This window comes from Camellia sinensis, chromosome 3 (assembly GCF_055761805.1).
Source record: "Camellia sinensis isolate YWXY chromosome 3, ASM5576180v1, whole genome shotgun sequence".
NCBI classification, from domain to species: Eukaryota; Viridiplantae; Streptophyta; class Magnoliopsida; order Ericales; family Theaceae; genus Camellia; species Camellia sinensis.
This window is the reverse complement of record NC_138963.1, coordinates 194,916,677-194,940,291: the sequence shown is the minus strand read 5'-3', so window position 1 is coordinate 194,940,291 and position 23,615 is coordinate 194,916,677. Positions and strand designations below refer to the sequence as shown.

The 23,615-nt window shown below is 38.5% G+C and overlaps 2 protein-coding genes and 1 pseudogene across 2 annotated transcripts; all 3 read right to left on the bottom strand.

The window, feature by feature from the left end:
• Positions 1–8,292: 8,292 nt before the first annotated feature.
• On the bottom strand, positions 8,293–8,865 carry LOC145822140 (uncharacterized). The gene has a single exon (XM_082918738.1). It carries the CDS (start codon positions 8,863–8,865, stop codon positions 8,293–8,295), a length of 573 nt encoding a protein of 190 aa, XP_082774864.1.
• A 9,226-nt stretch (positions 8,866–18,091) lies between these two features.
• Positions 18,092–20,257, bottom strand: LOC145822139 (putative disease resistance protein RGA4). The gene is made up of 2 exons (XM_082918737.1): positions 19,413–20,257; positions 18,092–18,116 (listed from the first exon to the last, which is right to left on the bottom strand). Exons 1-2 carry the CDS (start codon positions 20,255–20,257, stop codon positions 18,092–18,094), a joined length of 870 nt encoding a protein of 289 aa, XP_082774863.1.
• A 126-nt stretch (positions 20,258–20,383) lies between these two features.
• On the bottom strand, positions 20,384–22,427 carry LOC145822138 (putative disease resistance protein RGA3 pseudogene; annotated as a pseudogene).
• Positions 22,428–23,615: the final 1,188 nt, after the last annotated feature.

The window sequence follows — 23,615 nt, the reverse complement described above, 5'->3', positions numbered from 1 at the left end:
AGCACATATATTGCCTTAAAGGTAAAATTTTACTCTCATTTTATCAAACAAAAACAAAGCACATATGAGAGTAAAATTTTACTCTAATTTTATTAAACAAAAACAGAGTACATACCAAAGTAAAATTTTACTCTTATTCTGTCAAACAAAAATAGAGGACATACCAAAGAAAAAAAAATTAGAGAAATAGAGAGATAGAGAAAGCACATATATTGCCTTAGATTTGATTCAAACCAGAGTAAAATTTTACTGTCTAAAAAATAGAGCATGATGAGGAGACAAAGAGAAAAAGAGGAAGAGGATATAGATCTAAGATGATAGATCTCAAATCTAAGATCATCAATCTCAGATCTGAAGTCTTGGACGCTAAGGATGACGATGGTGGCATCGAATGGCGCTGGTAGTTAAGATGCTAGTGGTGAAACAGTGGTGGCGGTGGTGGTGACGAACAACATCGATGATTGAGACAGTGTTGGTGAAGACGACGGAGGTGATGGAAACGATGGTAGCCATGGTAGTCATGGTAGTAGAGATGGTGATGGTGGTGGTATGGTGGTATGGTGGTGGAGAGAGCTCTTAGAAAGAAATAGAGAAAGAAAGAGCTAAGAAGGAAATGATAAACTAATGGAGAGAAAGAAGAGAAAGATAGAGAGTGTGTGTGTGAAGGAGTAAATTTGTCTCATAAAATATAAATTTGAAAATTTTTATTTTTTATACAAGACTTTATAATTATATGGGAGTTTTGAAAGTATAATTTATTTATTTATTTTTGATTCTTAAAAAAAAAAATGGGGGGGGGGGTGTAAGAGTGATTTATGACCAAATTTCCCTTCAAACAAATGACAAAAATAAAGAAACATTTTACTCCTTTTCAATCGTTAATAATCAACTTCAGTCCACAAACGAGGAGGGTTGTGGTGATTTTCGTTAAGGGTAAAGTGAAGTTTGACGAATAAAAAAATGAGATTTCTATGATCAATTAGTGTTGGATGCAGAGGCTGGAGAAGTACAAGGCATTACTAGGTACTCCTCGATGACCCTTTTGCCCTCACTTTCTATAATCAATGCTGGTTCTATATTTTATGGTATTCTGATGGGAATTTGTGGTGGTTTTAGGTTTTTTTTTTTAAAGATGTATAGAGTGTTGAATTCACCCATGTGTGAAAGAGGTGATCATCCAAGTTGGTTGGTCAACAATGGAAGGCAACCAACCAAGTCAAGCTTGGTGGCCACCATCCATGTCAAGGGTCAAGCATGGAGGCTACCCAAAGGCTCTCCCACCTACTCCCTCACCTATAAATGGAGGTTGAGAGGAGAGGCCAAAGTGTGAGTAAGTGAGTGAGGAAGAAAACCGTGAACCAAAGAGTGCGAGAGATGTGAGGCGGAGAGACCGTCTCCCTCGGTGTGAGCGAGGGAGACGGGTGAGTGGCTGAGTGAGGAGAGTGTGAGCTCCTCCTCTATTGTAATCTTTCTGTAATCTCCTCATTGGTATAGTGATAACCGGTTACTCTCCCGTGGACGTAGGCATTGGGCCGAACCACGTAAAATATTGTGTCTCCTTGTGTGTGGGTGTGTTTTTCTGCTTGTTTTGATTTCTATAAGGTCTTGGGCGGGATCCCAGATCCCAACATAGAGGAGGTAAGATATGCTTCACACCATGCATTTCATGCAGCTGTCAGGCGAATTACTGGTATCCTTTCTGATTTGTTTCCTTCTTATTTCTTGTTAATTGAATTGAATTCCAATTTAATTCTTGAATATTAGTGTTTAATTGGAATTATTCACTAATGTGTTTTTCACTGGATTTTTTATTATTATTTATTGTTATTGTTGGTCTATAAATGTAATTTAGTTTATTTCGGTTGCTGTTGGTTTGCAATTCTATAATACTGTTGATTGAGTTGGTTAGAAAATGAGTGGGAAAGAGAATACATATGTATATATATATAATTTATATATTGTATGTTGTTTGGATTTGAATTCATGAGAAGTCACTTCAACTTGATCAAATTGTTGTAGTAGGCTTAACTGACTGTTACATTTTCTTTTTCCATTTTAGTGATCTATTTTTGGTGCATAATCGTCTTGGAATAACTTGATTGTATTAGGTGTAAACATTAAACTTCAACATTTATTTATTTATTTTGATTGGAATATGGATTAGATAAAAAAGGATCAATGGTTTAAAAGGTTCTTATTGAGGCAAAGAGATGGTGATTACGTTTGAGCTAAGAAACATGGGCACGGACACAGGACGTGCTGATTTTGAAAAAAATTAAGATATGGACAAGGCAGGAATACGATAAAAATATTTTTTCGTATATTTTTATTTGCTATGTTTATGAATATAAATTTAGTGCATAAATATATGTGGTTGTACTATAAATTTAGTGCATAAAATTATAAGAGGCATGAATATATGTGGTTGTACTTTTATTTTTCACTTTCCTCTCTCTTTGTTTTCATACATTGTACTTTCCCAAATCATCATGCCATTCTCTATTTTTTCTCTTTCCAATTTCTTCTTCATCTTCTTTTCCTATACCCATTTCATTGAACTGAAAAACACAATTGGACATATATGTCTACACGTCCCCCCCCCCCTCCCCCCCCCCCCCCCACCTCTCTTCTCTAAAAGAAAAAGTTGAATTCAAATCAAATGTGCCATTTCATAGATATTCTGAATTCTAATATAAACCCGAGCAGCTAGTGTTAGCAGGCACTGCCAAAGTACGCTCCAACATTTTAGCTTTCTGCAGATCAGAACACCAAGGATAACAAAAGGAGAGTTCTAAAAGACCATGATTATTTGCTAGCTTAACTGCAACAGATTTAATTTCTTGTCCTCATTTGCAAATTTTATATGCACCTGATGTTAGAACCAGAGATTGTTTTGATCAACGAAAAATGAACTTCGGCGAGTAGAGATTGAAAGTTCTCGACTGCATCATGTGAACCCATCAACTACAACATGTTGCTTTGGTACACAATGGTATAAGCCTTTAGACATGGCACTTTCTCCTTTTGCAAGCATGCCATGCACTCTGGGGGGGGTTAGATATGAGAATATTATGTATAGATGTATATATGGTAGTGTATTGTGATATATGGTAGTTGTATTGTGATATATGGTCGTATGTTTTTGTTTCCTTTTTAGTCTTAGGGTTAGGAATACATCGTTTCCTTTTATGTCTTAGGATTAAAGAGTTCTATATAAATAGTTGTATCCTTTGTATTATGAGATCAATTGAATATACAGAATATAGAAAACTTATATGGTATTAGAGCTACGTCTGAAACCCTAGGTCTAGCCTTGACATTCGAAGTTCTTTCTCTTCATTCACGCTTGTTGTTCGAAGTCTTCTCTAGCCTTCTCCGAAGCCGCGAAGGTCTCTCTGGGCTTCTCCGAAGTCGCGATAGCCCTCTCTATACTTCTTTGAAGTTGCGACAAACTTCTCTAGTCTTCTCCGAAGTCGCGATAGACTTTTGAAGTAGCCACTCTAGATTGGGTTTGAGGGATCTCTGTCTCCCTCTCTCTCGACCTCTGTTTTGGCTCGATTTCGAGTTCTCTCTTTCTGGTTGTGTCGATCGAAGCTTTTCTGCTTTGGTTCTCTCTTTGGTCTCTGGTCTCTGTTCTCTAATTTCAGTCCACCAATTTTTTATCCTTCTGTCCCAACTTTGGGTTATTACAGTTTGACCCCTCAGATTTATTGGGTTTTCTCATATTGCCCCATCAGTTCCTTTCTCTTTTATTTCTGGTTTATTACAATGTTAGAAGATAAAATTCAAGCTATTAAACGCAAACTTACAGGTGACAACTATGCTTATTTATCTAGTATTATGAGAAATTTTCTTTTCGGTCAAAAAAAATGAGGATATGTTTCTGGTTCTATGCTTCGTCCATCGGATCTAAAATAAGAAGGATGTCTGATTTCCTATGACACTTGAGTTTTGACCCGGTTCCATAACTCTGTGGATGATCGTATCAGGATAATGTTCTCTAAATACAGCACTGCCAAAGAGGTGTGGGATTGTAGTTGTGGAGAAGAGAAAGAGTTAGGGAATGAGTTGGACTTCATTCCTTTTTATATTGATAATACTGAGTAATTACAAGAGTGCCATACGGCATAATATAAAGAAACACAATTACATTATTCTTATTCTAGCACTCCCCCTCAAGCTGGTGCGAAGATATTTCTCATGCCTAGCTTGTTGAGGATGCCATGAAATGATTTGCTCCCTAGCTCCTTGGTGAGAACATCGGCTAGTGGTCTCCAGTCTTCTCAAATGGAATACATATGATATCACTAGTGAGTTTTTCCTTGATAAAGTGTCTATCAATCTCCATATGCTTAGTTCTATCATGTTGAATTGGATTATAAGTTATATTGATTGTGGCATTGTTGTCACAGTATAGTCGTATGGAGTCATTTTGATGGATTTCCAAGTCTCCCAACAAAAGTTTAATCCATAGTAACTTACATACACCCTGAGCCATAGCCCTGAATTCTGTCTCAACACTAGATCTAGCAACCACATTCTGTTTCTTACTTCGCCATGTGACTAGGTTGCCACCAACAAATGTGCAATATCCGGAAGTTAATCGTCTGTCAGTGACAGATCTAGCCCAATCTGCATCAGTAAATGCCTCTACACTGAGATGGCCATGTTTTGATAAATAAAGACCTTTTCCAAGAGAAGATTTTAGGTATCTCAGGATTCTTATAACTGCCTCTAAGTGAGAAGTTCTCGAAGCATACATAAACTAACTCACTATACTCACGGCAATGGCAATGTCTGGACGTGAGTGGGATAAGTGTATGAGCTTTCCCACTAGTCTCTGGTATCTCCTCCTGTCCATTGGATCTCCCTTTTGATCCTCACTTAGTTTCTGTCCCAGTTCTAGAGGTGTATAACAAGGTCTACCTCCAAGCATTCCAGTTTCCTTTAGCAAGTCAAGTGCATACTTCCTCTGGCATATGAAGATGCCATTCTTGAACCGAGCTACTTCAATGTCCAAAAAATACTTCAAATAGCCTAAGTCTTTGATTTCAAACTCCTTACCTAAGTATTCTTTCAAACGAGAAATCTCTTCAACATCATCTCCTGTCAAAACAATATCATCAACATAAATAATAAGAGTTGTGGTCTTTCCATGTGAGGAGTGTTTCACAAATAAGGTGTGATCAGCTTGACTTTGCTTGAACCCATAGTTCAGCATAACTTGAGCAAACCTTTCAAACTAATCCCTAGGAGACTTCTTTAGCCCATAAAGTGACTTTCGGAGCCTGCATACTTTACTGTTGGACTTAGCATCCGCAAAATCAAGAGGAATATCCATATCGACCTCTTCTGCTAGATCTCCATGAAGAAAGGTATTCTTCACATCAAACTGATGAAGTGGCCAATTCAAATTTGCAGTAAGAGAGAGTAAGATTCTCACAGAATTCATCTTAGCAACTGGTGCAAATGTCTCCTGGTAATCCACCCCATAAATTTAAGTGAAACCCTTAGCAACTAGTCTTACTTTGTACCGTTCTATGGAACTATTGGCTTTGTGTTTTACCGTGTACACCTACTTACATCCAACTGGATTTTTGCCTCTAAGTAACTCCACTAACTCCCAAGTGCCACTCTTGCTGAGAACTTTCATCTCTTCGATCATGGAATGCTTCCATTCAGGAATAGAGAGGGCATCCTGAAAATTAGTAAGTAGACTCACATAAGACACTTTAGATAGAAAGGCTTTATATGACGAAGACAGATTAAAATAAAAGACATCATTAGTAATTGGATGCTGAGTACATGACTTAACCTCCTTCCTATTAGTAATGAGAACATCAAGATCTGAAAAATCAGGAATAGGAGTACTAGAATCAGAATTACCTGGACTCTCAGGACACTTATCCAGATAAGAAGTTGGTAGTAGAGGAAGGAAAGTAGTCTCTTGCATTCAGGTGACTTGTTGTCTGTCCTTGTCCGTGATATAAACTTTGCTTGCCTTTTCTTTAATAACTGCTGGCTCATCATCCTCTATATGGTCAACCACAGGCGGAAGTGGAACATGAATCTCTTCACACCAAGGCTCCCCCTGAAGGGATGACGGTGATACCGGAGATGGCGGAAAGTAAGGCTGAGACTCAAAAGAAAGTGACATCCATGGAGACAAACCATTTGTGAATGGGAGGATGATAACACTTGTAACCTTTTTTGGTGACAGAATAACCCAGAAAAACACACTTAATGGACCAGGATCTAATTTACCACGAGTGGGTGAATGATTATGGACAAAGCAAACACAACCAAAAGTCTTAGGAGAAATGGAGAACCTGGAAGTGGTAGACCCACATAAAACTTGAAAAGGTGTTTGTTTTTGAAGGACTTGGGTAGGAAGATGATTAATCAAATAAATGGCAGTGAGAATCGCGTCCTCTCAATAGGATCAAGGAATCTGCATTTGTGCATGAAGTCTGGTGAATAATGCCATGAGTGGCGAAGTAAGTGGCAAGACTAGAGTCAATATATTTCCCCCCATTATCAGAATGAAAAATTTTAACAACCATCCCAAACTGTGTACAAACCATTTTATGAAAGTTTTGAAACACAAAAAACACCTCACTTTTATCTTTCATCAAATATACCCAAGTGGCCCTGGAACAGTCATCTATGAAGGTAACAAACCATTTTTGACTGGTTAAAAACACAAAATGGGACGGACCCCAGACATCATAATGAATCAAAGAAAAAGGAACTGAACTTTTATTAATAGAAGGAGCAAAAGAGGCTCTGTGTTGTTTTCCAAGTTGACAAGACTCACATTGAAAATTAGACACATTGGCCTTGTTTGGTTTGATTTTGGGAGAAATTTTTGGGAAATATACTCTATAAACACTTTTTTAAGATTAATCAAACCAAACATATTTTTTCAAAAAAACTCTCAGAAATGTGTTTGGTTATCCAATTTTCAGGATTACTTTTGAAACATGTTTGCAAAAAAGACAAACCGAATAAGTTTTTGTACTTTTATCTCAAAAACTACTCTATAAAAAGGCAAATTAAACAAGTTTTTGTACTTTTTTATCTCAAAAACTACTCTACAAAAAAAACCTAAGTTATTTTAGAGAGAATATTTGGAAAAAGACAAACCAAACAAGTTTTTGTACTTTTCATCTCAAAAACTACTCTACAAAAAAAAACCAAAGTTATTTTAGAGAGAATATTTAGGAAAAGGCAAACCAAACAAGTTTTGTACTTTTTTTATCTCAAAAACTACTCTGCAAACACAAACCAAACACACCCATTATTTTTCGCAAAGACAAAAGGAAATAAATACTTAAGTAATAAAAAAGAGAGATGTCCTAAGCGACGGTGCCACAGCCAAATGTCGTCTTTGGTGGATGGGAACTGAATAGTTGAATGGGTCAGCTTGTTTGTCTGATCCAGAATGTAGAGACCATGGTCCTCTCTACCACTGCCAATCCTCTTCCCTATGATAAGGTCATGAAAAAGACTATGATCAGGAAAAAATGTCACGCTATAATTTAAGTCACGGGTAATACGACTCAAAGATAAAAGATTAACACTAAAATTGGAAACATGGAAGACAGAAGACAAATGAAGGGAAGAGGTGGCATGAATTAAACCTTTCTCTGATACAGATGAAAAAGCATCATCAGCAATACGCACTTTGTCCTGACTAGAGGAGGGGTTATACTCTAAAAATAAATTAGAAGAACCACGCATATGGTTGGAAGCACCAGAATCAAGAATCCATGGTACATGCGTATGAGATAGCAATGCACATTGGGAGGAAGCCAAGTTACTTGAATTGGGAAAGAAAGAAGAGGGTGCACCTGGATCAGAAGTGGAGGCTTGACGGTCTAGCAAGTGTCGAAGAGCAATCTCAAAATCCGAGATAGAGAATCCCAAAACATCAGTAGCAGGAGAGACAACCGGAGATGAAGATGGTGGCTCAATTGTGTCTGAAAGATGTGCCCGAGCATTGGCCCCTTGGCCTCTAAATGAACCACACCTACCCCCTCGAGTACTAGGACAGTCTTCTAGGCCACCAGAAGGAGTCTTATACAGCTTCCAACAGGTCTCTCGTATGTGGCGAGGTCAACAACAGTAGTCACAAAAAAGATTATCCTTCTCAGAGGAAGGACGAGAACCATAAGGCACACGGTTGCCATCATGAAGGGGTACAAAGACCAAGGCCGAGCGATCAGGAGTGACAAAGGGAAGTATCGTAGAGCGGCGACTCTCTTCATTCTGCATAAAAGCAAAGGCTTCCTAGAGAGAAGGAAGCACATCCATGCCAAGGACTTTGCTCCGCATTGGATCATACTCCCTATTTAGGCCTTCCAAGAACTTGAAGACCCACTCTTGTGTCACAAACTTCCGGTAACCCACATAATTAGTGGGACAGACTGGTTGGTAATCCTGAAGATGATCAAGTCGCTTCCATCCATTGCTAAGGAAGATAAAATACTGAAGGATAGTCATCTCACATTGTACAGACCTTTCAATGGAGCGACGTAATTCAAAAGTCTGGGGGAAGTTCCCCTTCCAGGAGTAAGTAGTAGTCACAACCTCCCAAATATCCTGTGTAGTGTCCATAGAGAGATAGCCCTCTCCAATCTCCAGGACCGTAGAATGGATCAACCAACCCATAAAGAGGGAGCTGGTGATCTCCCACTGATCATAACTCGGGTTCGTCATGGTGGGTGCTTGTATCCTGCCATCAACATAACCCATCTTCCCTCTGTTCTTTAAGAAAATAGTCAGACTCTGCGACCACGCTAGATAGTTCTGACTATTGAATAGAGAAGTGATTTTTAGGCCAGGGTTGAGATTATCAGTCATAGTAGAAGGTAAAAGGGATCTTTCGCTCTTAAGCGGCTGAGAAGCTGTTGACTCACTAGTGAACTTTGCTATGAATATTCTACTAAGGAACCTTCAAACCCAGGGCCAATCACAAACTGGAAGATAATAGTGGAAGGAAAGGCACAACTCACCCTATGGAAGCATAAAGAAGAAAAGAAAACTTTTTTTTGTTGTTGTTGTTTTATACAGAGACAACAAGAACAGAGATGACTAGTTGCATGCGTGAGCCTAGTCGACCAACCAGGGAGCACTGAAGGCCCTAGTCAACCACCTAGGAAGCCATGGTGGCCCTAGTTAAACAAGTTAGGGTTGCCAACGAGCCTGGGCAATCTTGCGGTGGAAGAGAGAGGCTGCCGACAGACACCTAGAAAGCCAGAGGCGCTGTCGACTAGGCCTAAGAGGCTATCGCGAGGCACAGGGAGGTTGCCAATGGACTGAACAAGAGTGTGAGAGGTTCGGATTAACTGTAGAGGGCCTAGGTGATAAGCTCGAGAAGTCGACTGAGAGAGGTGACCACCGACAGAGGTATGGGCTAGGGTTTTGGCTCTAATACCATGTAGTTTTGGAGAAGAGAAAAAATTAGGGAATGAGTTGGACTTTATTCCCTTTTATATTGATAATACTGAGTAATTACAAGAGTGCCATACGACATAATATAAGGAAACACAATCACACAATTACGTACTTCCTATTCTAACAGGGATTACTTACAGAGTATTTATCAGCAATCCAACTTTGCTAAGCGGTATGAGTTGGAAACAGCTATTCAAGGAGCTCGTCAGCGGGATCTGTTTATTCAAGATTTCTATATTGAAATGGCAGGTCTCTGGGATTAGTTGGCTCTTATGGAACCTTCCAGCCTTAAGGTTGTAGATGCTTATATTAAGTTTCGAGAGCGAGGTCGTTTAGTGTAGTTTTTAATGGCTCTCTCCCTTCAGTATGAGGCTATTCGTGGTGGCATCTTTCACCGGTCTCCTCTTCACTCTGTGGATGCCATTGTTCATGAGCTTCTCTTCGAGGAAACTCATCTCAAAATGACCAGTCGGACTTTGTCTCCATCTGTCTTCCTAGCTCCTGCTCAACCTCCACTATTATCGATCCCACCGGTTCAAGCCACTGCCAAGCCCAAGAAAGGGCCCTTGGATTTAGATGAGTGTGCTCTCTACTATCAAAGGGGCCATTGGAAGCACAACTGTCCCAAGAAGGGACGTTAGACACCTCAGACAAAGTTTTGCGGTCCTACTCCGAGTACTTTCCGGCCTCCTACCACTCATGCAGCATCTGCTCCTCCTGATCCTGACTTGGCTTTCTTAAGTGCTCAGATTGCTCAACTTCAGCAGATTATGTCCACCTTTTAGCCATCACCATCTGCCTCCGCTCTTACCTCTCTTCATTCAGGTTTGCTTGGGTCTTCCTCTAATATCCCTTCTTCTCTCTGGCATTTTGATTCTGGTGCCTCTCGTCATATGACTCCTTATCTTTCCTTACTTCGAAACTGTAGCCCCCTTCCTGTTCCTATTACTATTAATACTGCTAATAGGTTTGGTATGTCTGTTGTGTGTATTGGGTTTGTCTTACCCTCTGCCATGTCTGCTGTTACTATTCCCTTTGTTTTTTATGTTCTTCAGCTATCTGTCAACTTATTATCTATCAGCCAACTTGATGTTTCTGGTTTTAATGTTATATTTTCCTCTTCTGTCTGTTGTGTGCAAGATTAGGTGTCCAAGAAGCAGATTGAGATCAGTCGTAGAGTTGGAGATCTTTATATGGTAGAAAGCTTATATCTCCCTTTATCCACCTTTCCAATTGCACTTTCCTCATTTCAGTTAGATTCTCAGTCGAGTCAGTTTTATTTATGGCATTCTCACCTAGGTCATTTGTTTGTCGACTGCTTACGGTATTTAGCTCAGTCAGAATTATTAGGTAAAGTTTCTTCTAGTACTATTGATGAATGTCGGGGGTGTAAACTTGTCAAAATGTTAGCTTTACCATTCAATAAAAGTACTTCTATTTATGTTTCTCTTGTGCATATGGATGTCTGAGGACCCTCTCCTGTTTTTACTAAAGGGGATTCTGCATACTATGTGTCTTTTGTGGATGATTGCACCCGCTATATTTGGGTTTACCTTACGACTCATAAATTTGACTTCTACCAAATATACTGTACCTTTCAGTTTATGATCACTATACAGTTTGGGTCTACCATTAAATTATTACGGTCTGACTTAAGTAGGAAATATTTGAAAATTGAGTTCTGTGAGTATCTGTCAAATTTGGGTACTACTCACCGAACTTCTTGTACTGATACACCTGCCCAAACTGGTCGTCCCCAGCGTAAATACCGTCATTATCTTGAGAAAGCTAGATCTCTCCTTTCTGCCTCTGTTCCAGCTCCCTTTTGAGAAGAAGCAATTCTTATAGCTGCTTTTCTTCGCAACCATATGCCTACCCCCCTACTATCTAGTCATTCTCTTTATGAGGCTCTATTTTCTCAACTTCCTAATTACTTTTTCCTTCATGTTTTAGGGTCTGCGTGTTTTGTTCTTTTTTCCCGAAAAGATCAGACAAAACTTAGTGCCCGGTCTGTCCTGTGTGCCTTTTTGGGTTACAGTCTTACTCAAAAAGATTATCGTTGTTAAAATCCTATTTCCCATCATGTTGCCTTTTCGGAACGTCTTGCTTATTATCAGTTTCCACCTCTCACCGCTCCAATTTCTAAAAAAGACTTGGTTCACATTGATTTGTTTCCTTCTGAGGTCCCTACTGCTAAGTATATCTCTATTGTTTCCCATGAGCTTGTTTCTTCTTCTCCTCCTAACATTCCTCTTGTTGGGTCTCTCTCTACTGCACCCTATGAGTCTATTTCCTTCTCCCTCCTCGTCCCCCGCCGGCTCCTTCTCCTCCTTCGTTGTTAGTCTATTCTCATCGCAAGGCTCTCCCTCTACTAGTTAACTCTGTCCCTGCTACTGTTCTTCTTGTTTCTGATCTTACTCTCCGTAAGTATCCCCTTCACATTCGTAAACAGGTAGTTAAACTTAGTTTTTCTAACACATCTTTTTCTCCTTCATATTGTACGTTTTTGTCTGTCATTCACTTCTTTTTTTCAGAACCTCGGTCTTACAAGAAGGCTTGTTAGGATCCTAATTGGATTCAAGCTATGAAGGATGAGTTGTCTGCCTTGCAGAAAACTAGTACTTGGGAACTGGTTCCTTTGCGTGCTGGCAAGAATCTGATTGGTTGCAAATGGATCTATAAAGTCAAGACTCATTCTGATGATTCCCTTGAGCGCTTCAAAGCTCACCTGGTTGCCAAAGGTTTCTCATAGGAGTATGGCATTGATTATAAGGAAACCTTTGCTCCAGTTGTTAAGATGACTATTGTCCGTACTTTGATTTCTGTTGCTGTTGTTCGTCATTGGCCTTTTTATCAGATGGATGTTAAGAATGCTTTTCTTAATAGCTATTTCACTGAGGAGGTATACATGTGTCCTCCCTCTGGCCTTCCGCATTCCTCTGGACAGGTTTGTCATCTTCGACGTGCTTTGTATGGTTTGAAACAATCTCCTCATGCTTGCTATGATCGCTTTCAAACGGTTGTTACTGAGCTTGGGTTTCATCCTTGTGCCCACAACTTTACTTTGTTTCTTCTCCACACCTCTACTAGTTTTGTTTCTTTATTACTATATGTGGATGATATGATCATCACTGGCTCTGACTCTTCTGTTATCTCTGAGGTCAAGCAACATCTTTCCGCACTTTCGAATGAAGGATTTGGGACCTTTGAGGTATTTTCTTGGTATTGAGGTGGCTTTTTCTACCAAGGGCTATTTTTTGTCGCGGGCCAAGAATGCCAATGAGGTTATTCACCGTGCCATTCTTACTGACACTAAGATTTCTGATACCCCCATTGAGCTTAATGTGAAGCTCCACACTGTTGATGGTGTCCCTCTGGATAACCCCACTTTATATCGTGAGCTTGTGGGTTGCTTAGTCTATCTGACGGTTATTCGCCCTGATCTTGCCTATGCTGTTCATGTGGTTAGCCAGTTTATTTCTGCTCCTCGCTCTACACATTGGACTGCTTTGGTTTAGATTCTTTGCTATCTTCACAATACTATCTTCCAAGGCTTGCTGTTATCGTTTACTTCTTCCTTGGAGTTAGTGGCCTATGATGATGCAGATTGGGCCGGTGATGTTACCAATCGTAAGTTCATTTTTGGTTTCGGTATGTTTCTTGGTGATTCCTTGATCTCTTAGAAAAGTGAAAAACAAACTATTGTTTCCTATTCTACTGCCGAAGCAGAGTACCGTGCTATGGCTCATGCTACTGCCGAAATTGTCTGGCTTCGTTGTCTTTTCTTTGACTTGGGCGTCCCTCAGTCTTCTCCGACTTCTCTCTATTGCGACAACTGCAGTGCTATTCAGATTGCACATAATACTATCTTCCATGAGCGGACTAAGCACATTGAGATTGATTGTCCCTTTGTCTGTCCGCATCTGCAGTTTGACTCTATCTTGTTTCCTTTCGTCCCCTCGGCTCTACAACTTGCCTTCTTTACCAAGACTCACACCACTGCACTGTTTTAATTTCTTTTTGGCAAACTCTCAGTGTTTTTTGCTAAAACACCTTGAGTTTGAGCGGGGGTGTGAGAATATTGTGTATATATAGTAGTGTATTGTGATATATGATAGTTGTATTGTGATATATGGTAGCATGTTTTTGTTTCCTTTTTAGTCTTAGGGTTAGGAATACATCGTTTCCTTTTTTGTTTTTGGGTTAAGAGGTCTATATAAACAGCTGTATCCTTTGTATTATGAGATCAATTGAATATACAGAATACAAAAAACTTACAGTAATATGCTATTGACTCACTTTGTTGTAGCTAGTGAATTGAAATGATAAATTGCATGCAAATTGGTATTATATATCAATTGCTACAATTTTATAGAAAGGGATACAAGTACTTTACCAGTTAGAAAAAAGAACAGTTTATGACTGTTGCAACCTGAATTGCTTGTAGCAACATTGTGTTGCTTGCTGTGATGCTGATGATCTGATGTAGATGTATGGGACATGGGATATCTCTTTCCGGTCTGCTCCTCTGTCCTTGCATCTTTCCTCAAGGTCAGGACAATCTCTAATGGAAAAATGCTGGAGTGCATTGAGATGTTCTAGACCTTTTGGCAAACACTTCATATTCTGACAATCGGTGATTGCCAATGATCGAAGAGAAATGAGGTTCTCCAACCAATCTAGCAAATCCATGAGGTTTGGACAGCTGCAAATTTCTAGGTTCTGCAAAGTTTTCACGTACTGTAGTCCTTCTGGTAGAGATGCCAGTACTTGACAGCTTAATATACTAAGACTTCGGAGTGCTGAGAGATACTGCAATTCATCAGGTAAATAGGGCAGATTTGGACAATACATGATTGTCAGGCGCTCAAGGGCTGTGAGGTGCTTTATTCCCTTTGGCAGAGAAGCCAGGTTATTGCAGTTCTCTATAGAAAATGATCGAAGGGAATGCAAGCCTCGAATGCCTTCCTCTGGCAAAGAGACTAAACTATGGCACTTCGTGATTTCCAAAGACTCTAGAGAGGTAAGGTTTCTAATCTGCTGTGGCAGAGCAGATAGTTCTTCACACCAGCGTAAAGTCAGTGACTCAAGGTTTTTCAAATCCCATGGCAATGAACTAAGTTGTTGGCAAGAGCTGATTGTCAAAGATGTAAGAGGACTGTTCTGCAACAACCCTTGTGGTAGGTGTAATAGCTCTGGAAATGAGTCAATAATAAGAGTGGAGAGTGAATTTAGCTTTGCTGCTGACTAGGGGTGTCCGCGGTTCGGTTTAGGACGGTTTGCGGTTCGGTTTGGACCCGCCCGCATCTATGCGGTTTGGGAAAAAATCAACCCGCAACCGCCGCAATGCGGTTTGTGGTTTGTGCAGATAGGGTTCGCGGTTGTGCGGGCGGTTTGCGGATTAAACTTTTTTTTCAAAAAATTATTTTTAAACCTTTTTTTCCCCCCATTTTGTCAATCTTTATTTTAAACCTTTTTTTCTCATATTTTCTAAAATGCTCCAACATTAATAATTAATAAACTAAAACTTATAAAATAAAAAAACACAACAAATTCAATTCGTAACCTAAACAAATCATTCAAAATCTACATTCTATCATTAACTTACATTCATCCTATCCTACATTCATCATTCATAATCCAAATAAGAAAATCTTACATTAAAAATTCAACATTCATCATTCCAATCTTACATTGAAAATTCAACATTCATTATTCCTAACCTCCAAAAAAAAAAAAAAAAGAAGAAGAGTAATTTTTCATTAACTTACATTCATCCAAAATGCAAAAAAAAAATAAAAATTCATTAAGTTACATTCATCCAAAACCAAAACGCAATTAAAAAAAAAAAAATTGTTGTCAAACTTAAACTTCATTCAATACAAACCCATGAAATAAAATTAAAACACTTCTAAGATATCAAACTTCATCTTCATGAATCACATCCAATTCAACTTTCGCAAATTCCGATTCTAATTCCATGCATTTGGTTGATGAACCCTACACAAACAAATTGAAAAAATATAAACTTTAATCTTCAATTGTAGATAGTAAGAAATGAAAAAATAAACAAATGTCTATATATTGCATCTCAATATAGTAAGAAAATGTGTTGATATGAAAAAATTACCAATGAGTAAATGGATATTAGACATCAATTATAGCATCAACATTATAGGTTGAAGTTGAAGATGAGCTTGACTCCAAAGTACCTAATTAGAAGTCAAGAAGAGAAGATTAATAAAACTTACATTAGAAAATGAATAATAATACAAATTAAAATAAAGATAAATAAATTCTCATTTACCCGAGTCATATTGCTCAAATTCTTCCACATCATCCATCGCCTTTCGAAGAGAAATTGGAAGGTTGCTTCGAAGCCAATTTTGAGTACATACAAGAGCTTCAACCATAGAAGGCGAGAGTGAACTACGAAATGGGTCAAGAATACGTCCTCCCGTACTAAAAGCCGACTCCGATGCAACGGTAGAAATAGGCATGGCCAACACATCCCTAACAAGTTGTGATAACACCCTATATTTGGTTGCATTCAACTTCCAATAATCCAAAATCTCAAATGTTTGATTCTTTGCAAAATGTTCAACCTCGGATAAATATTGTTCCAATTCCGACTTAGATCCACTAGTGCATCGCCCCTCCAAATAGGAATTAAATTGGGAGTCAACTAAAGAATAGGGATCATCATCATCATCATCTTCCACCATATTCACAACTTCACTCACACTTGGAAATTTCTCATTTGAAGGATAAAGTGTGACATAATGGCTATACAAACGACTCAAGCAACTCTTAACCTTGTCTACCATCTCTTCCACCTTCCTATTATCTCCAGGAAACAAATTGGAAAAACAAAACTCCAAGTATGTCATTTTTTTGGTAGGATCAAGAACCACCGCAACATACAACAACAAATTGATTTTGCTTCCATCCCCCCAATACTTGCTAAACTTTAGCTTCATAGTCTTTGCCATTGTGCTCAAAGTATCATCCTCCTTCAAAATTAATTGGTTAATTTTGCTTTCAATAACAAACATCTCTTTGTAAAAAGCATTGGAAGTAACAAAGAGAGACCCCGAAAATTTCTTGGTTGCAACATAAAATAATTTTAGAAACCTCAAAAAAATTCTACACTTTTTCCAATCCAACTCATTCGGACTTCTTCTTATGCCACCATCAACATCCTTAAAATAAGGTTCAAAGTTGGAATCCACTAACTTCAATCGGTTAAAAGCCTTCTCATACTTTTCGGCGACCTCTAACATCAAATAGGTAGAGTTCCACCTAGTTGGTACATCTAGGCATACAAGAGCTTTTGAATCAAGTTTGAGTATGGCCGCACACTTCTTAAAAACATCATGCCTATGAGGAGAAGACCTCACATATCTCACCGCAAGTCTAATGTTGGCAATAGAATCATCCATTTCTTTCAACCCATCACTCACAACCAGATTAAGAATATGTGCACAACAACGCGTATGAATAAACTCATGTTGCAAAATAGTCCCTTTCCAATCTTTGGTTATCGTTTTCAAATATTGAATGGTAAGATTATTTGAACTAGCATTATCAACTGTTAAGGTGAATATGCTATCAATGTTCCACTCAATTAAACACGACTCAATTTTTCGACCCAATGTTTCTCCTTTGTGATCCTCAACTTGTTGAAAATTTATGATTCTTTTTTGAAGTTTCCAGTTATCATCAATGAAATGAGCAGTCAAACACATGTAACACAAATTCTGAATAGATGTCCAAGTGTCCGTAGTAAAGCAAATTCTACGACCCTTCATGGCCTTCTTTAACTTATCCCTTTCATTCTTGAATATGTTAAGCACTTCTCTAGATATGGTTTGACGAGAGGGAATTGGTGTGAATTTGGGTTGCATGACATTACAAAATCTTCTAAACCCAACACCCTCCACAAATCTAAATGGTAACTCATCAATGACAACCATCTCCGCAAGAGCCCTTTTACAAGTATCAAAATTAAAAATTGTTGCTACAACCTCAACACCCTCTTCATTTTGTTTCGGTTTAAGATTTAATGTTTGTTGACCATCTGTATCCCTATTTGGATATTCTTTACAATTGGGTGTATGACTCCTCAAATTGCTAGTCCCATGAAGTCTAGAGTCAGCCATATACTCTTTCTTACAATATTTACATATGGCTCTACGCTTCCCATCAGTCCCTACAACCTTGTCAAAATGATCCCAAACTGTGGATGGTGCTCTCCCCCCTCCACCCTCACTCTTTCTCTTTGGGGGTCTAGGAGGCTTAGGTTCAGGTTCATGTTCGGGTTCGACTAAGAGGGGATTCATTTGAGAATTAGAGGATTCCGGAGGTACAAGATTGATTGCGGGAGATTGAATACTATCCTCCATTTAAACTGGATTACAAAAACAGTCAAGGATTCAATTTTAATTCAATCAAACAGATTAATTCAACAGATTTAATCAAAAATTCCCTAAACAAACACAAACACAAACTATCAAGAAGACTATCAAGAAGACTAGATTAACTCTTCTTCCTTGCACATAACACAAACTATCAAGAAGACTTTTGAAAAGTTGAAGGTATATAATTAGGCAATCTGGATATCATATTAAATTCAAACAGGCTGTGCAATTCTGCAACTGCAATGCATTAAAAGGAAAAAGTTCACCTTCTGGAAGAAAGACATTACAGGAGTTGGAATCATCATCATAATTTATGTATTACATATAAAAAAAAGTGATCACAGAAACTTAAAATGGCCATGTATTTACATGCACTTTAAGGATGAAAACTTGTCCACAATATCAGCATTATGACTACTAAAATGCACTTTAAAATACAACTTGGTAGGCATTTATAGGCTAAAATGCACTTTTAGTCGTTTTTTATTAAAATTCAATTTTTGATTAAAATTCCCTAAAAACAGACAGATTTAAAATTCCCTAAAATTCAATAGATTTAATTAAAAATTAATTCCAAAAAAAAGAATTATTTTTAATAACAGATTGAATTCCAAATAGATCTATGAAGTTGCAAACAGATCTATGAATTCCAAAAGTGTAAACCATGCTTCTATACAAATTCAATACAGATCCAACACAGACAGATCTGTACAAATTCAATACAGATTCAACACAGACAGATTTAAATCAACACAGATAGATCTATACAAATTCAACACAGACAGATTTAAATCAAAAAATCTGTTGCTTAAATCAAAAATTAAATCAATGATTATACATTCCAAACAAACAAACACAGACAGAGATCGGGGCGAGAGAGAGAGAGAGAGAGAGAGAGAGGCTTACCTGTGAGAGAGAGTCGATCGGTGTGGATGCAAAACCAGAGAGTAAGAGACTGAGATGAGAGAGTGAGGGAGATGAGTTAGTGAGGGACACAGATCAGAGTCAGAGAGAGACAGATCTCATATGTTCGAAAAAAAACCAAAGATCGGGGAGAGAGAAACATAGACAGAGATCAGAGAGAGGGGCTTTACCTATGTGCGATGAGGTTGATCGATCGGTCGATCTTGTGAGAGAGAGATTCGATCGCTGAGTGAGTGCACAGATGAAAATCGCGAGTGAAAGTGAGAGAGAGACCGAGAGGAAGAGAGGAGATAGATAGATACAGTTCTGATGATGAGTGATGAGTGAGTGGGTTTGATTAGGTTAGGGTTTTCTTTGTTTTGGACGATCAGATTTAAAGGGGCAAAAAAGAGGTAATTTTGAACGGTCAGATCAGATCAAAAAAAAAAAAAAAATTTTATGCGGGCGGGTTGGGCGGGTGCGGGTCAAACCCGCAACCCGAAATTTACATAAAATCCAAACCGTACCCTACCCTAATGTGTTTGCGAAACCGCCCATACATGCGCGGTTCGGATCGGGTAGGGCGGTTTGGGCGATTCGGATGACCCTATGCCCAGCCCTACTGCTGACCGGAGTACCCTAGCATTGCAGTTTCGCGGCTCCAAATGTTGAAGAGTTGGAAACCGTGGCATGGTTTTGAGTCTAGGACATTCAATGATAGTTAGTCTCTGCAAGCAAATTAAGGCATCTTGTGAATCCTCACTCTCCCATGATTGTAAACTGGGAAAATCTTTGAGGGTTAGTTGCTCCAGTGAAGGAAATGCAGTTCCTTTACCTTCTATGCCGTAGAACTCATTACCAATGCTCACCACTGCATCTAGTCCTTGCATGTTAAGAACCTTGAGGAAAGGAAGTTGCCCGAGCATAGGAAGCTTTTCACATCTTCTGCAGTTGTTCAAAACTAGCTCTGTAAAATTAGGAAGCATGATGTCGTTCATCCATTGTGGAAACACAGCTCTCGAGTAGCCATTTAGAATTAACTTTCTCAAAGTGTTGTTGGGTTTCAACAAGTTGAGCAGAGTCTCCACATGAATATGATCGGTATGATGCCCTTCTAAAGGTTGCCTCGATGGAGAATGATCTGACTTTGCCTCATCATCCCCCCATGATAATCCCAGTGAGTGAAGCTGCTTTTGCTCCAAACACAGGTCTAGTACTATACTACCAACATTCTCCAAATGCTTGATTTTTAACTCACCACGCAGGTCTAGATACACAAGTTGGAAAAGGCTCTCATCAAATGCAAGACCAACAATAAAAATTGGCAAGGTCTGCAGATTCAGCAAACTTCTCATCGAAGCCGGAATACGGGTGAGTCTTGTGTAGTCCTTTATAATCAGATGTCCCAGGTTTATGAATCGTGTTATCCCAATTGGCAAATTCATCAAATTATGGCAGCCTGAGAGATCCAGCATTTGCAAATTACAGAGGTTCTCGATCGTATTTGGTAAAGTTTCCAAAAGGGTGTTAGAGAGATCAACATACCTCAAATATATCAAGTCACCAATTGATTTGTGCAGGCTCCTGATCCCACACCCTCTTTAATCTAGCACTCTGAGGCGTTTAAAGACTGCAGTTATGATCGGTAGGGCTTTGTCAGAGTCATTTGTTGGAGAGAAAAATCTAAGAGTTATTAATTGCTTTGGTGTGTACAAAGCTTCAGGAACCCTGTAAGACCAAAAATTGCAGAATATTGATGCATGGTGAGTTTGGGCAAGATTACTACTTGGGTTTGATGAGTGATGAACTTTTGCAAGCTTGATAGAAGCATCATCCTGATCTAGCATCAGGAACTCATTACCTGCGATAAATTTTGCAAGGTCGTGAATGAGATCATGCATTGTAAACTCTGGTGAATTGTTGTTATCATATTTATTTACAGCTTCGAAGAAAGACATCAACAACAAATCATTGAAATATTCATTGCCAGTGTCCTCCGTCTTCTTGGTAGAATAAGTATCTCCAAACAACTGAATCAAGCCTTCCGCAATCCACAGGCGTATCAACTTTTCCTTGCTGATCTCAAAATTCTTGGGCAATGCTGAGCAGTATGCAAAGCATCGTTTCAGATGTGATGGCAAATGGTCATAACTCAACCTTAAAATCGAAAAAGTTATGTTCTCTCTTTCATCTAGATTTCGTAGTTTGCTCTTCTGCCCATGTAGCCACTCACTTTCCTCTCTTTTGAAGCGCATCAAACTTCCAAGAATCTTGGCAGCTAAAGGCACCCCTCCACATTTCTTGACAATATGTTTCCCTGTCAGCAGCAAGTTTGGATATCCTCGCTCCTCTCCTGACTCAAAAGCTCGTTGCTTGAACAAAGTCCAGCAATCATCTTCGCTTAGAGCTTCCAATGTGTAAGGATGCATTGTTTTCATTATTGATGAAACTCTTTTGCTGCGGGTGGTGATTATAATTTTGCTTCCATCTGCACCATTTCTCAATGGATATCTCAGTTTCTCCCATTCGTCTTGATCATCGGTCCAGATATCATCCAACACGAGAAGGTATTGCTTCCCACACAAGGATTCAAACAGTTGAGACTGTAGTACACCTATTTGTGAGGACTCATGGTTTTGTTTAGTTGTGTACTCCAGAATTTCATTTATGATCTTTCTCGGATTAAAATTATCATACACTGACACCCATATTCTTAGATCAAAATGACTTTCCACCCTCGGATCATTATATGCCAATTGAGCAAGAGTTGTTTTTCCAATTCCCCCAATTATAACAATTGGAATTACTGAAACACTGACCGTGTCAGTGTTCCTGGTGGCCGACAGTAAAATATTTATTATTGCATCTGTTGGAGAAAATTTGTTGAATAAGAAATTGCCTCATAAATGTGTATATAACTCAAACATTTAAGGCTCATCAGTTTTACAAAATTGATTGGGCAGTTTTGCTAGCATTAGTTGCCAGCCTTGATGGCTAGAGGCTCCTCCCCTCTCCTCCATGGTGTATAAAAGGAGGCCATATTCCTTGAAAAGAGATATAGAATTTTTCCTTAACATCCATATACTGTCAGTCTACTTCTCCCATAATTTTCTTCCTGAGAGAGAGTGCTGCCGTTGTCTGTTCGCTAAGCTAATCAGAAGGTGCTTCTGTTGTAGCTGGTAAAAACCATCATATCCTGGGAAGTAGACGCCGGCGTACCTCCAGCACCTAACGGTGAGGCGGCGAATCTATTTTAAGGAGACTGCGGTATCACACAGGCTTCGGTTTGATTTCTTTAACCATTTTATATTTTATCTGTATTTTATTCAGCATGTTATTTTTCCTGGGATTGAAGGTTTGTTTTGTTCATCTCATAATTTTGCGATATGCAATGTGAAATTATGTAATGTGAGTAGTTTTTACCAACAAGCTTAAAATAGATTCGATGCCTATCATAAAATTAGATTAATAGATTCATAGATGTGTGTAATAATTTTGCATGTAATTGGCCACTGGTAGTACTAGCGAGTTAATTGGTTTATTAGATGCATGTACACAGGGTTAAGCCATTTTGTGTATGCTACTGTTTGGTCTTCCCATGGCATGGAATAGGCCACTGTTATCAATAGGGAAGAAGAGTTCCATTGGTGCAACGTTAATTCACTGTATTTTCTAATTAATTTATTAATTCATGGTGTACCGGTTCATGCCTTGTATTTCTAGATTTACATGCTTCTAATTCACATGCTTCTAGTTTACAATATAAATTACATGTTCATTCGGGTTTAATTTTAAGTGCAATTTACATTTCTAGCATGTTTATTAGGTAGTAAATTTTCATGTAACTTGTACCTATTAATCTTTAATTTAGGTGTGGAGTTGTAAAGTTTATAACTTGCCTATATTTAAATTCATGTTAATTTCTCTAGAATTATTTGCATGTTAATCATGTCATTTGCAATTCTTGCCTAGTAATGTGATTTAAGTATTTAGGAGTTATAAAATGTTTGTAACTTGCCTCAGTTAATTACATGTTTATTATGTAATTAATTTTTTATAGTTTTTTTTAGTTTAAATTCTAGATGTGTAACTTAAGGGTTGGTTTTAATCTTTACTTACAGTTATTTATTAGTTTGTTTGCTAGTACCCTCCCATTCAATCACTACTTTGCCAAAAGCAAAGAAAAGCTGAGGGAGGTTTTGTTGTATTTTGCTACTAACTCTTTATTGCAGGAATACCTTTGGAAATGGGAAAAAGAATTAATTTGGACTAAATATTGGAAGCAATTGTTTGCTTGAGTGTTCATTTGTGGTTATTCACCAATATGTAAAGCACGTTTTATTTGTTTGTAATTATTGTAACAACTTTGTTGTAATTGCTTGTACAGTTTGGAACTTGGTGTGTTTAACCTAGTTCATCCCTTGAAAAATTTAATTCTTAAAGTTGTTTCCCATGGACTAGGAGTCAACATGCTCTTGAAAGTTTTGTCTAAGGTTAACTGGGTTTCAAGTGGGACCGGTGTGACCCCTCCAGTCTTCCTGGAAACTTTCCTGACCATGTTCGATTCTAGGTTGCGTGGTGAGACTAGTTTTGAATTAAATTTCTAATTGTGGGATTTTCTAGTGTTAAGTTTGATTTCTAGAAATAAAGAATAATGAAAATTCTGCTGTAATTTTTCAGAAATGGCAACTGTCTCTGATGTTGCTACTGCTGCTAATGTTGGTGGGGATCCTAACCCCGGGGCGACTGGCTTGCCAACCCCTGCTGTGACCTCTGTGGTCAATCCTCCTGTTGTTACTCCAGCTATTCTGGGAGGACCACTCAATCATCACG

Coding starts and splice junctions, on each gene's coding strand:
- LOC145822139 (XM_082918737.1), bottom strand. CDS start 20,257: ATGCTGGATCTCTCAGGCTGCCATAATTTGATGAATTTGCCAATTGGG. Junction 18,117..19,412: donor TGCAATGCTAGGGTACTCCG/GTCAGCAGTAGG, acceptor AATGCATTGCAG/TTGCAGAATTGCACAGCCTG.
- LOC145822140 (XM_082918738.1), bottom strand. CDS start 8,865: ATGACTGATAATCTCAACCCTGGCCTAAAAATCACTTCTCTATTCAAT.